Here is a 13512-nt window from a genome sequence, read left to right as displayed (position 1 = left end):
GAAACCCTAGAGTAGTTTATTAGGACAGTAAATGAATCGCGTACACGCTGCCAAGTATATGATAGTAAAAGAAGAAAGTGAAGATCATTTCATTATTATGGTTCTAAAAGCTTTTCAGATATTTAATGACTGAATGCCTTTTCTATCAGGATCATATACTGTGTAATTAGCATTGTAATTAAATTAATGAACTGTAATAATGACTCTTATTATTGTCTTGTCAAATTAGAATAATTTTAAATGCTTTTGTTTCTAGTTGGTATACGAAATTTTGTTTACACTTCTACAATGTTCTATTTACACCGATCCATCGACAACACAAAGTTTGTTCGGGACGACAGCATGTTTGAAATAAAAGATAATTACTTCTGGTCATCTACAGTAGATGCGATATAAATAGTTTCGGTTCTGATCGTGTTGTCTCACAAATTAGCCTACTATTACCGTATTATCTATGAGATTGTTAAATATATCGATGTTTTTATTTCGAATTTTTCTAATGTATTATCTATAAAAGTCTAGTGATAACTTTGTTAATTTGCTGAACTGCGAATATCAATCATCTTAAGAGCAATATAAGAGCTTGCTAAGAAAGTCATTAAAAGATGTATTTTGCGGTAGGATGACAGCACTGAATGAGAACAACTTTGCCAGCATATGTTATTTTAAATTTTTAAGATTTTTACTGCGTTACAATTTATTGTTTATCTAATAGTTCATTGATCGATTAGCTTATTTTTTATAAGAATATAAATAGAAATACCAGTGACTAGGTCGGTAGATTTTACCTGCTTCATAAACAGGACAGGAAAAATAATATTCTTCTATAAAAAAAAATTTTCTAGACTTGATAAAACAACTCGGAATGCTTTTTTATAGCCAGTGGATGATCGATTTATTTCTTTTTCAGGTGTATATCGAAGTTTTGAACGAAAACGATAACGTTCCGTTAAGCGAAGAGGCGGTTTACTATCCAAACATTCCCGAAGAAAGTCCTGAGGGCACTACGGTCCTCCAAATAAGAGCTACGGATAGGGATAAGGACCCGAACCAAAAAATAACATACAAGATCAGCACCGGCAACCCTGAGGGTTTTTTTGCAATCAACTCGAGTACAGGTAAGAATTCCGTTAAAAATGTAGAGCTTTCTTTTTGACTTTAGAGATTTTATAGTTATTTATTTGATATGTTACTGTTACTTTATACGGCGTTCTTGGAATACCGTCATTATTCTTTTTTATCGATATTTTGTATACTCACAATTGTTACGTGTTCTAGTAGATATATTTATTCTTCTTCTTTTTATGTCATATGTCATATATGTCTAATATAAGTCCTCTATGTAAGCTTTATTTTCGCTCTTATTTCTCTACGTTTCAAAATACATATCTTAAACATCCTAATACAGCTGATCCTTTATAAATAAGGTTTTGTTACATTTTCCATTTTCATGTTAATACAAAAGAATATCCAAATAATATATCTTCAAGGAAAAAATTGTTGTTCTTTAAATGGAAAATGTATTAGGTAAAAAGAAATAAAATAAGACTTACTCAGAATCAATTTAATTTTACTGCCACAACGACCGGTTTCGCTTTCTACAGTTTGCAAAGCATCTTCAGGTCAAACGGTACAAAGTAAATTAAATGCTGAAATTATAAAAAGCCCATATTAGGGTGCTGTCTTATAAAGATAAAGATCAAAATTACAGTAATTATGCCAATATTACATGTTTGTGTTTATTAATATGAATAAAATTGATTAAGCAGACAAAGTAAAAACCCACAAATTGGTATGAATAGAAATGATTTGCATGTATTTGATGACATCTTAATGTATCTACAACGATGTAATAAATAACAAATTTAATATCAGTTAAAGGATTTGAGTACCTCGGCCACGTGATGCGGAATGAAGAAAAATATCGAATTCTTCAACTTGTTATGCAGGGTAAAGTATTTGGCAGAAGAGGACCGGGACGCCGTCGTATCTCGTGGTTGAAAAATCTCCGACAATGGTTTGGGATGACCTCAGCGGAGCTGTTTCGCAGAGCAGTCAACAAAACCATGATAGCCTTGATGATCGCCAACATCCGGACCGGATAAGGCACTGAAGAAGAAGAAAGGATTTTTACCCACATATTTAGTGGCTTCACTTGTGTATACCTGGTAGCAACACTGATGATGGATTTGTTAGTCCGGAAACGTTCTGTGATGTAGCTCGAAAGGCTTGTTTTTAAATAAATATACCTTTATAAAGGATTTTTTAATTAAAATTTTTGTGATTTATGGTATAAAGCCGACTAAAGGAAATTTGATTTCCTTGTGGGTTTTGTCTATATATTTACAGCTGCCAAAGTTTAGTTTTGGACAACGAAAACTTTAGTTTTGGGAAGGGATGAGAAAAATGTATTGCTGGATAAAGTTATTTGTGTGTACGTATATATGAACGTATATACGCAGAAAAGGAACCAACAAATTCAACAGGTGGGGAGAGATGACAGATATCTCCATATGGTTATGGTTGTAATTATTTAATATATGTTGAAAATAGCTATTAGTACCAAGTTGAATTTAAAGTAATTAAAATACCGAGATCAATTTGAGAATAAGTATAGAAAAATGGTTGCACGTAGTCCGTCCAGGTTTTCATAAAGAATATGGTTAGGAGTTATTATTGTGAGATGTTTTATAAAAGTTATATGTAATCAATCCATTGATTTTGTAAAATCACTAAAGTTGTTTACTGTTGAAGAATATGACACACCCAGATCAAATGTGCAATAATTCATCAATTTGAGATAGTTAACACTACCAAACAACAAAAAGATATTCCTTACTGTCTGATATAAGATGATGAACCTCATATCACATGTAAAAAGTTTACAGAAATTTGATGTAAGACAAAATAAATTATGGTTGACAATCAAAAACAAATGCTGTCATAACAGTTGTGATATGAGAAAGCCAACCTGGCAAATAAGGATAAGATGATCCCATTAATTGTTATAAGACCCTAACCATTATGAAAAATTGGAACAGAAAAAGCACTATCAAATTCTGAAAACAGCAGGTATAAAAGTTATTTATTATGTAAAGAGAATAATAAATTTCACTGAGATCGTCAATATCATTATGCCCGTTCATAATTGTGACACATCTCAAGGAGAGTTCTTTTAAAACAATTATTTTCAGTGGCTAAAATTTCTGTTTTCTCAAAATCAGCCTGGTGGTTTGTTGCCAAAACGTGTGGGAAAGAAGATCATCACCCACTGTTGATCATCCTCGAGTATCGGCACTATGTGTAGCCGTCGCTGATTACCTGACGTTGTCAATTCGTCCCAAACCGTATTGCAATTTTCGGCGCATCTGGGCATAATTTGGTTCCTTGTGATATGGTATGTTCTGCAACGGATGTTGTCCCAATATACACTAAAACCACTACAACAGGGAATACAGAGAATTCCTGGAGTACACAAAATCCCGTTAAATCTTTGGCTGATCTCAAACTTATTGTATCGTAGTCGATTGTTTGTAGAAGTATTTATAGAAGTATACTGTAAGAGAGTCTTAACTTTTCCTTCCCGTTGTTAGTCAATATTGCGATTTGTATGTATTGTTGATGTCTCTTAGGAGGGCATTACCGTTCTGTCAGATGAAAACTTGTTCTTCGAACAATCTGTTTCGACAATCGAAACTTCAGAAAGAAAAATTACAAGTTTTTAAATCTCTATGTTTTTAACTTTATATTTACTGTTAATGTTTTGTGTAAAACTTAGAGGTCGCTGTTTAAATGAATATAATAATAACGAAGATAAATTCTATATTTTGATTGTGAATAAATTAGCAATTAATTTAAATGTCACGAAATATACCTTGGCTTAACTTATTGCTGTTATCTGTACAAAAAAAATACTTAGCTTTGAAATATGAGATATTAATTGTAGCAAGCGGAGCAGAGTAGTATCTGCGGGTCACGACGTCGGCGCCGAGGTACGAAAATGGGACGTCAGCAATAAACTGGAGATGTTTTCTGTACGCTATCTCGAGTTAAAGTGACTTTTTCTTGGTATAAAATAGTCAGAAACTCTCTGGCCACTGTTCTTAGGTGGTATGTACGTTCGTGGGGCAAGTGCATCCCATAAATCAACTCTATTGTACCTAAATGGTCACAGAAATTTGATATTGTTTAACGTTTTCTGTGATTTGCGAGATAGTTTCCAAATAACAAAGACAAGTCAATTTCTTTAAACTTAAAAACAGATTACATGTGTTGTCCAGTTTAACAATGAGATTTCTTTGTATAGAAGAAAAATAATATACTGTAATCTTTTAAAGTAAATAAGTAGTTAGAATATATAATTAAACAAAATCATATTATAACACAGTAATAAAAATATTGAATGAAAAATATGTAAATAAATACTAAATACTTTCCCAGACAGTTTATTTAAATCTTAATTAGAGTGAAATAAATTAATATAATTAATTTAAATTTTGTTTTTAATTGCTTTCAAAGAACTATTGTCTAGAACTGTTCCGAAATCGCTCGATGCCACACCTTTACAATGAACCAAGAAAACTTGTTGCTAATAAAATTTACGTGTTCAAAAGTTTTAATGGTTTTAGGTAATAAAGCTGTTTGAGGCAATGGGTAAGTGTACTTTGAGAATTGTTAGAGTAAGACGGGATTGATTCGGGGCCGTGCTCAATTTTCTACTTCGCAGCTTTCGGTGAATACGCTATTTTTTGTATATCGAGTAAGGACCAATTTGCATATACCTACTTCGAAATAAACATTATTGGGGATTGGTAATATGTCTAGACGTATAATCGTGATTGTACAAATAAAGAGGAGTCGAAGTTAACGTATTAAAAGAATATAAAAATATTTGCAGCGATAGATACGCAGTATAGATAACTGCATATAGATATATGCAGTTGTTTGGAAAATAGATTCATTTGCAATTTGAAACCCCTGATATGACCTCAAATCATGGATTAATTGATTTCTGTCCAACTTATTGATGTGGCTGAGATGATCTGTAAAAATTGCAAAGTGCGAAAGTCGCATTATTATCTTTCAAATGTTCACACTCTTCAATGTTCCATTTCTTTTTCTTTGGCCAAAGAGATTATTTTGTCTTTTAGACCCCGATCTGGTTCGAAAATTCTTTCTGCAATGAGCTAGCTTGCTTAAGTGTTCAGAGGAACATCAGAATATTCAGTTCAATTTAGTGCATTCAAGAAATTCTCGAAATTGTCTATGATTGGATGCTAGTGAACGATTGCTATTAGCAAGTTAATAACAACATTGAGCACAGGTTTCATATCTAGAACAGATTTACACATAGCTTCTTGATGTATGACACAACGAAGAAACACAACTTCGTTCTCAGGAAATGATTCCTTAAATATGCTTTCAGGACCAGATTTCGTTCCTATCATGTTCGGTGCTTCATCAGTAGTAATGTTAACATTGGTCAAAGGTATTTTCAAACACGCGATAGTTTATTGAAAAATCTCATCCTTTAATGGACACATGCAAGCTAATTCTTCAGTAACACAAAACTTTTCCCCATTACCTCAATTATATAACTAATTGTTTTTCGAGACAACCTTGCTATCTCAAAATCCTTTTTTTGGCAGGACATAAAATGCCACATATTGCAAGTTCGCTATCGAATAATAATACGTTGTTACTTTTTGTATGCTTCAACCTTATGTTTATGCTAACTTGGCAGTTTTTAGAGCTCCTGCTTTTTTGCTTCCTCTCCTCTTTGGTCATAGTTTTATAAGTGCCGGTGTTGTGCTTTGTCATGAAGGGTCGTGAGAGGCTAAATTCCTTTAATACGGCTACAGTTTGATTTGATTACGGATGCAGTTTGATTAATAAGTGTGAAAAAGGAATTCCAAGTCAAATACTCTTTTAAAGCACGACATTCCGAATCAACTACGTTTTTTACTTGCCAACGCAACGATCAAAAATGTCAAAAGACACCAGCAATAAAGGAAAACTATAAAAACACACGCCAGACACACAGCCGCCGAGGTGACTTGACACTGACTATGTGCCTGTCCAACCTGATCAGACCTTGAGAACAAACGAAACGATAATGGTAGCGCTGGACTCGTTCCGGACATAGCCGAGCAACACACGTATTGTATTCCACATCGCCGTACTACCGATCTACAGACATGAACTATGAGACTACCCATACGCGAGGTGGTTGTTACAGAATTTAGGTCTGTTATATAGAAAAATCATAAGAAGCGCATATCGAGGAAGGATTAGGACCACGCATTTTTCAGAAGATTCATGGAATAGGCATTAATAACGTCTAAAGACGTTTCTTAAAGTTAACTCAATCGAGTTGCATGCTATAGAAGACAATGTGTTTCCAACCATTATTTAAATATGATTTTTTAGAAATGTGTGGAATATGTAGATAAAGTATTTTCCACCTAAGAATACCGCTTTGCAATTAAATGCTGGTAACTTTATTACTAGCGGACCGGATAAGCGGCAATACATTTTACACTACCTTTATGAATAACATTTTACTGCTCTGTTGTTTGATTCAGCACTGCTCAATAAGTTATGGTTTATTGGTTTTAATATTTTATTGCAATAGTACGAGTACGGCATATTTATTTAAACAGTGAATTTATGACATTTTAATTTTTTTTAATTTTTTTCTGACGTATCCTATAATGTAGGTTTACCCAATAATCAAAGTTAGGCCTTTACAAGAATATATTATTTGAAAAATAAGGAGTACCATGTGTCATAATAATTGTAATCTCCTTTATACACACTTTAAAAATTTAAATCATGAATGTGTTGCCTGTGTGAGTCCATTTCAAATAGGTAAAAAGAAATAAAATAAGACTTACTCTATAATAATAAAATAATAAAATAAAACGTGCCAAATCGGTCGTTTTGGTGGTAAAATTAAATTGATTGTGAGTAAGTCTTATTTTATTTTTGTTTACCTATTTAAAAATTTGTTTAGTAATGTATTTCTTAAATCCACACAATTATTGAACAAGGATTCATGCTATTTAAAAATATCTTTCTGTTAACGACACTGTTATCAACAAAGTAGGTCAAATTGAAACTTGTCATCACATTACACTTCTGTTATCGTTAAAAATTAATTGATGGTCGTGGTTTGTATTGGTGATATTTAATAATTTAGCAAAATACATAATCAGCACAAATCTTATTTCAAACATGCGAATGGTTTTTGCAATCACAATCAATGCAGTGTTTATGCTTGTTTAGCATTGGCTGTTAAATAATTTGTGTTCAATTGTTTCGTCTGTTCTATAACCCCCGTCCTTTTTAGGGTATAGTAGTTGTATATAAGTACCTATTTTTTTATAGTAGTGTAGTGAAGCGGTACTTTAAAGTAAAATGAGTAAGTTGGAAGAAAATAAAATACAGTCGAAAAGTAAAATGTTAGCTCCAGAAGATCGGCGTTTAGTTCTGAAATTCGAAAGTTATTTTAATTTGGAAAAAATAATATGGGTCTATTGACATCTGTTATGGCAGTTCAGAAACGCACATGCGATGCTTGCGATATCTCAGAGAGGACATTCCGAAGAATTAATAAAATGAGTGAGGATGAAATAAATAAAGTAAGCAAGAGAAATCGTCGATATCCAAAAACTTTAGATTTGCACAAGTCAATTAAACTTGCAATTAAAAATATTATATATTATATGTATAAAGCCAAAGGACATGTAACAATTAGTGCTGTGTTACAAAAAATAAAAGACAAGGAACTGTGTGATATTAGTTTAACAAGTTTGTGGATAGTGCTGAAACATTTAGGTTTTCGATATACAAAGACAAATTAATAGACAAGTATTGTGTGAACTCTCTAATGTTGTTTAAAAACGGTGACATTTTTTAAGAAAATACTTGAAGAATAAAACATCTGATATTCCGAGGCAAGTTGTATTGTTAGATGAAACTTGGATTTTCGCTAAAGGCAATATATCAAAATCATCCTGGCAAAATGGCAACACGAAATGTTATTCTTCTAGCTGTTTCGGTAATGGTAAACACGCAGTATATTTCATGCTGGACATGATGAGGATATTATTCCTGACGCTACTTTAATTTTTTCGTCCATAAAGAATACAGGTGATTACCATGGAAATATGGATGCAAATATTTTTGAACAATGGTTTGAAGAAAATTTGTTAAAAAAAATTGGAGCGACCATCCATAATAGTGTTTAATAATGCATCCTATCATCTAGAATAGAAGAGAGATTTCCTTCAAGCAGCTGGACAAAAGAAGAAATAAAGTTGTGGTTGATAGAAACGAAAATTTATCACAGTGACATATTTTTAAAAGTCGATTTACTTCAAAGGTGTGGAGAGCCCAAAATTCAAAAGAAATTTGTTACTGACCAAATGGCTCTTAAATATGGCCATGACGTTCTTCGACTTCCGCCCTACCTTTGCCACTATAATGCAATTGAGTTAGTTTGGGGTATAACCAAAAATTTTTGTGATAAACATGCATCCAAAACAACAGATAACGCTAGCGTTCTTAGTTTATGGAAAGAATCGCTAGAACAAATAAAGGCAGAAGAATGGCAAAATTGTATTAGACATACGGAAGACATAATCGTTCAGTCTTTTCAAACCGAGCGAGTTAAAGATGAGGTCCGGCATCTAATTATTCGGATACACAATTCAGATAGTAACGAATCTGATAGTGAAGTATCAGACAGTGAATAGGACAAATCGTTTGCTAAAAAGAAGTAACAAAAATGTGTTTCGGGAATTCAGGAATTCAATTCGGACTTTGTGGTGTGTTATAGTTAAACGATAAAGTACCTTCGGTCTAATTACTTGACTGCATACTCTCAATAGCTTTGGTATTAATTACTGGACTACACGTGTTTAAACCTGTTGTTTTGCTGAAAACTCGGAAGTGATTTAGTGCCAATTTGTTTAAGGTTATATTTAATAAAGTGTCTGTAGAAAGTAAAGTCTTGGATATATTTTATTCAAATTTGGACATACCAGCAAGTATTTTCTAATTTAACAGCATATAGAACCATTCGTATAATTTTCACTCTACGCAAAATAAAGATTTATAGAGACCTTAATGAACATTTGATGTCGACAAATAATTTCGAGTATTCGAAATATTCCGTCCCACTTCTTTTAACACGCCCTGTATATACATATTATATTCGTTTTATTTGCCTTTGATACAGTAAAATCCAATATTATTACTGAACATAAAATAAAGGAAATTAAATATTTTTACTTTTTAAGCGATCGGAATTAAATGTTAACGCCCCACTGATCATATCCTAATTACATATCGGCCGTCATAGGGTAAAAGGACTTTATATGTATATTAAACAAATTTAATTATTTTCCTTAGGTACATTCAAATTTGGCTCTGATAAAAAATGTACACTAAGTAATTTACTTCATAAAATACGATTCTTTGAGCGTACACATAAGAAACTTTGAAATACACTTTTTTATGTATTCGTGGTAATTACTTAATTTTAAATTCTTTATAAAACATGATAAAAACGTCAAATGAAGTAGTCTTCAATTATTCTCTAGCATTTCTGTGACTTACAAAACACGTAACTCCAACAAAACTATACTAATCCGTGCATTAACGTTCCATTGTTATTTTAATTGAAACTTCAGGTTATTAAAGTTGAGTTTAACTTAATTTTCGTATTGTGCAATTGACCCTTTTACCATAAGGGCTTTTAATTTAGCTCCTCTCTGGGCTTTGATGCAATCAAACTATATTGCTTATGAGTTGTGTAGGTCGCGCCCTTTCCAGCGTCTCACCAGTAAAGGGCAACGGGGCATTCGTGATCTAGAAGTATTTGAAAAATGCAAATAAAGTTTAAATACTATTTCTGGTAAAATGCAAATTACAGAATTAATTCCTAGAATTCATATTATATTTTCAAAAATAACATTATAGTTCTATTCAAAGTTTTTGCAACACGTTCGTGCAAATTGTGTATATTTAGATTTAATTTTCGTGTGATTATTTGTCTAAAAATAATTAATTACATATTTTTTTTTAATAAAAAGTGGAACAAAGTTACCTATAGTGTGGGGTAACTTTGCTCCACCTCATAAAAGCATGAAATTTTGTATAGCGACATATATTTGGAGCAAAGCTAATGGGTTGCTTATATTAACCTTGCTCCAAAAATATTATTTGTGCAAAAAAAAACTAATAAAGAAATCAGCGTATTCGGCTGAGTACTTCCTCAACATTCAGGGGAAATATTCCGCATTTTCGAAACCCTTCCTCTAAATTAGATTTGATTTGTGGACCAAGCAAGTCCATCATCTTTGACAACAATGGGGGAAAGTGTTGCTTCTGTATATTACTGTTGCGGATGCCATCTTCAGTACTTTTTCAAACTGACAAAATTTTTCGTCAGGCTATTTTTAGGGGCCGAAAGAAAGCCACGTCTAGAGGTTGCGACAAATGGGTACTGTTTGGAGGCAGACAAATTAAATGATTGTCGTTTTCACGACAGAGTTGAAGTGCATGTACTGTTTTATGTGAAGAGAGGTTATCGCATAGTAATACCTTTTTACCATTCAGCTTCCTAAACATAGGTACCAACTCAAGCCAATCTGCAAAAATATTTGCATCGAACCATCCAGAACTGCTAGCGTTTTAACGGCATCTTTTTGGCCCATTCTCAGCCCAAGTAGTCCACATTTTAGCAGCCCGGTAATTAACATAGGGCGGTAAAAGTTCACCTTCGCCGTTTCCACAGAACATAATGGACACAGAGGTCTTTGAAGCGTTTCTAATTAGTTCTGGAAACTTGCAACCTCTCTTGACAATGACTTTCTTTTTGCCGGGATCATCAGTGAGATTAGTTTCATCACAATTCCATATATTTGTTGGAGCAACGCCGTCTAACTCTACTGCCAGATTTTCGAAAAAGCTTCTCAATATGTTTTCATCAACTCCTGCTCGTACACGTTTAATATTTTCTGCAAATGTGGGGAAATTTCAGAATGTCTCACCATAAATTTTTTGATCCAATCCTCTTCAGGGAAGATATCCTTGAAAATTTTGACATCACTTCCACAACGGTTTAAATAATTTTTGATAATGTTTTGCCTCCCTGGCGTTTTGGAATGTTTCCCTTTCAGTTTATTTAAAATGGTCCTTCTTGGAATCTTATATTTTTCTTCTGCCCTTCTGTGTGAGATTTCACCTCTTCTTATTTCATTTAAACACTCTTGTAGGGTTTCTTGTGTATAGTCAGCATAACGCCGTGATCCTAGTGCTGATTTAGGTGTTCTAGGCATATCTGTAACAAAAATATATTAAACATAATATATATTTCGGGGTAACTTTGCGCCACTTTTTTGGAGCCTAGTTACCCCGAATCACCTGATAATTTGTAAAATTAGGTTAACAAAAGAAAAGTTTATTATTTGTTCATTTATAAGTCACAATTGAGCACAAAAGTTGATAAACAGTATACACTTAACGCATACACAAATACTTACTTGTGAGATAATAGCACAACTTTCTACACACACCAAATTTTATACGTAGTTTTTACCTAAGTTTTTACACCACCACCTTCTCGACTCGCTGTAGGTATGTAAATGGAAGAGCAAGTCGATGCCGCACATGGGGAGACTTTGTCAATAGGCAACCAGTAAAACGGCGATGCGGGTTTTGTGAAGACGGTTTTTAATTCATAGGTAAATTAAAATGAAACTTTTTTAGTAATGGAGCAAAGTTACCCTGGCAGGGGCAAAGTTACCCCGGTTTACGGTACAGTGAAAAGAAGAGACCACGGTTGGCACCCCATGTTATAAAATTTGTTTATAAATATTTACTTTTTGATAACTACCCCAATGAAGGCTGTCCCGTCGAGATCAGGGTTTAGGTTAGTTTTGTCCACCATTGTTGCCGGTAAAAATTTCAGTAACTTGGGTAATTTATACAATACTAAAAATTCCAACTCTAGTTCGTTAGACCACTTCGTAGTAAAATTACCAGTCATTGACCGTACTTGTATACTTGTACCTAGTCTTGTCGGAAGGTTTGATGGGGCAAGTAGGTACCTACTATAAATCAGCCTGCAAATTTCTTTGAAGCTGTTTCATTTTCCTACAAACAACAGGAGTGGAAACGCTGGCCATAAATAGACAGTTTTGCCCTATCCTAGGTATCGTAAACCACAAATATTATGGCTAAAAAAGATATATTCCATGTTGGTTTGTTTTACGTTTTTATATTTTGTCTTTTTCTATTATGTATTTTCTATTTCTTTTCGCCGATGAAAAACGCCCCTCCACCTTCTATCAGATCGCACCTTTAGCCATCATTCAGGTATCGTTGTTCAAGGAGAATAATTTAAATTGTATACACTCTGAGTCATTAAAATAAACGAATCTAGTTGTGTGAAGTGTATAAGTTTTTTTTATTAATAATTAAGAAGTGTTTTGCATACAAAGAAGTATTTTTAGATACACAACTTACCAACTTTACTTCTGTGTTTTGTATTATTACCCAATGACACAATGACAAAACATATGCACTTTATATGTAACAGTTCTGTTACATATTATTGATACACATATTATAGCCCTAATACTACTAATCTACAGCGTCGGAAGGCGAGGAACTGAATTTGTAAAAATTTTGCATTGAATTAAATATTACGCTTTTATAATGTGAGTTTGTAGAGAGCATTTTATCGACAACCACTCCACTTTATATTATTTATGAAGGAGACCATACAATAATGTGTTCTTGTCTAGAGATAGTGCAAGCACTCCTGACCACGCCGCAGTAGACGAAATTTGGTTTAGTCCCACTTCCATGCGAAACGCATTGTACTATGCACTGTATAATTTAATTCCACTTACAATAGAACCTTTCTGCCTTTACGTGAATTTGACTCCGCCTTCGCGCAGCTCCATGGTCAGGAGTGTTTGAACTATCTTTACCACTTTTCTTTGACAGAATGGGAAGAGGTAGACATTGGAAATTTTAATATCTTTTAATTTAGTATTCAATAATACTTACAATTTGCCCTGCCTATTTCAAAATTTTATTTTGTTAATTAAAAAAAAATATATTTGAAGCAAGTTGAGCTTCGGGTAGATTGATACTTACTAAATTAACGTTTTTAAAAAGGTGCTTTTAACGATGCTTTATATTATGGCGAGAGAGTATTCTTCTTTCGGTGCCATGCCTGTTTTCAGACGTGCGCTATATCTATGACAATTTCGTTGAATTGGTTCCTGTGCGTTGCTGCACAGAACAGCTGCTCTATTCCTTGTCCGGTTCAATGTCTTATGTTTCGTAACGGCCTATCCATCTTCTACCGTCAACTTAATCTTGAATAGTCATATTTATTGCCTCTTAATATATGACCGAAGTAGCTTACCTTTCTGGTTTTAACAGTATTCTCGGGTTTTCTTTAGCTTTCTGAGAACTTCCTCATTACTC

At 33.2% G+C, this 13512-nt stretch overlaps 1 protein-coding gene across 1 annotated transcript in view; it reads left to right on the top strand.

Annotated features, from left to right (window-relative positions):
- The window catches only part of LOC140442373 (fat-like cadherin-related tumor suppressor homolog), a 965522-nt gene that overhangs the window by 155883 nt on the left and 796127 nt on the right, over nucleotides 1–13512 (top strand). Inside the window, exon 3 of the mRNA XM_072533469.1 lies at nucleotides 911–1118. Within this exon, the coding sequence (XP_072389570.1) occupies nucleotides 911–1118 (208 nt within the window). The remainder of the gene's footprint in view (nucleotides 1–910; nucleotides 1119–13512) is intronic.

Source organism: Diabrotica undecimpunctata, chromosome 1 (assembly GCF_040954645.1).
Source record: "Diabrotica undecimpunctata isolate CICGRU chromosome 1, icDiaUnde3, whole genome shotgun sequence".
NCBI lineage: Eukaryota > Metazoa > Arthropoda > Insecta > Coleoptera > Chrysomelidae > Diabrotica > Diabrotica undecimpunctata.
Note: the sequence above shows the minus strand (reverse complement) of the source record. Positions and strands in the feature narration are given on the sequence as shown.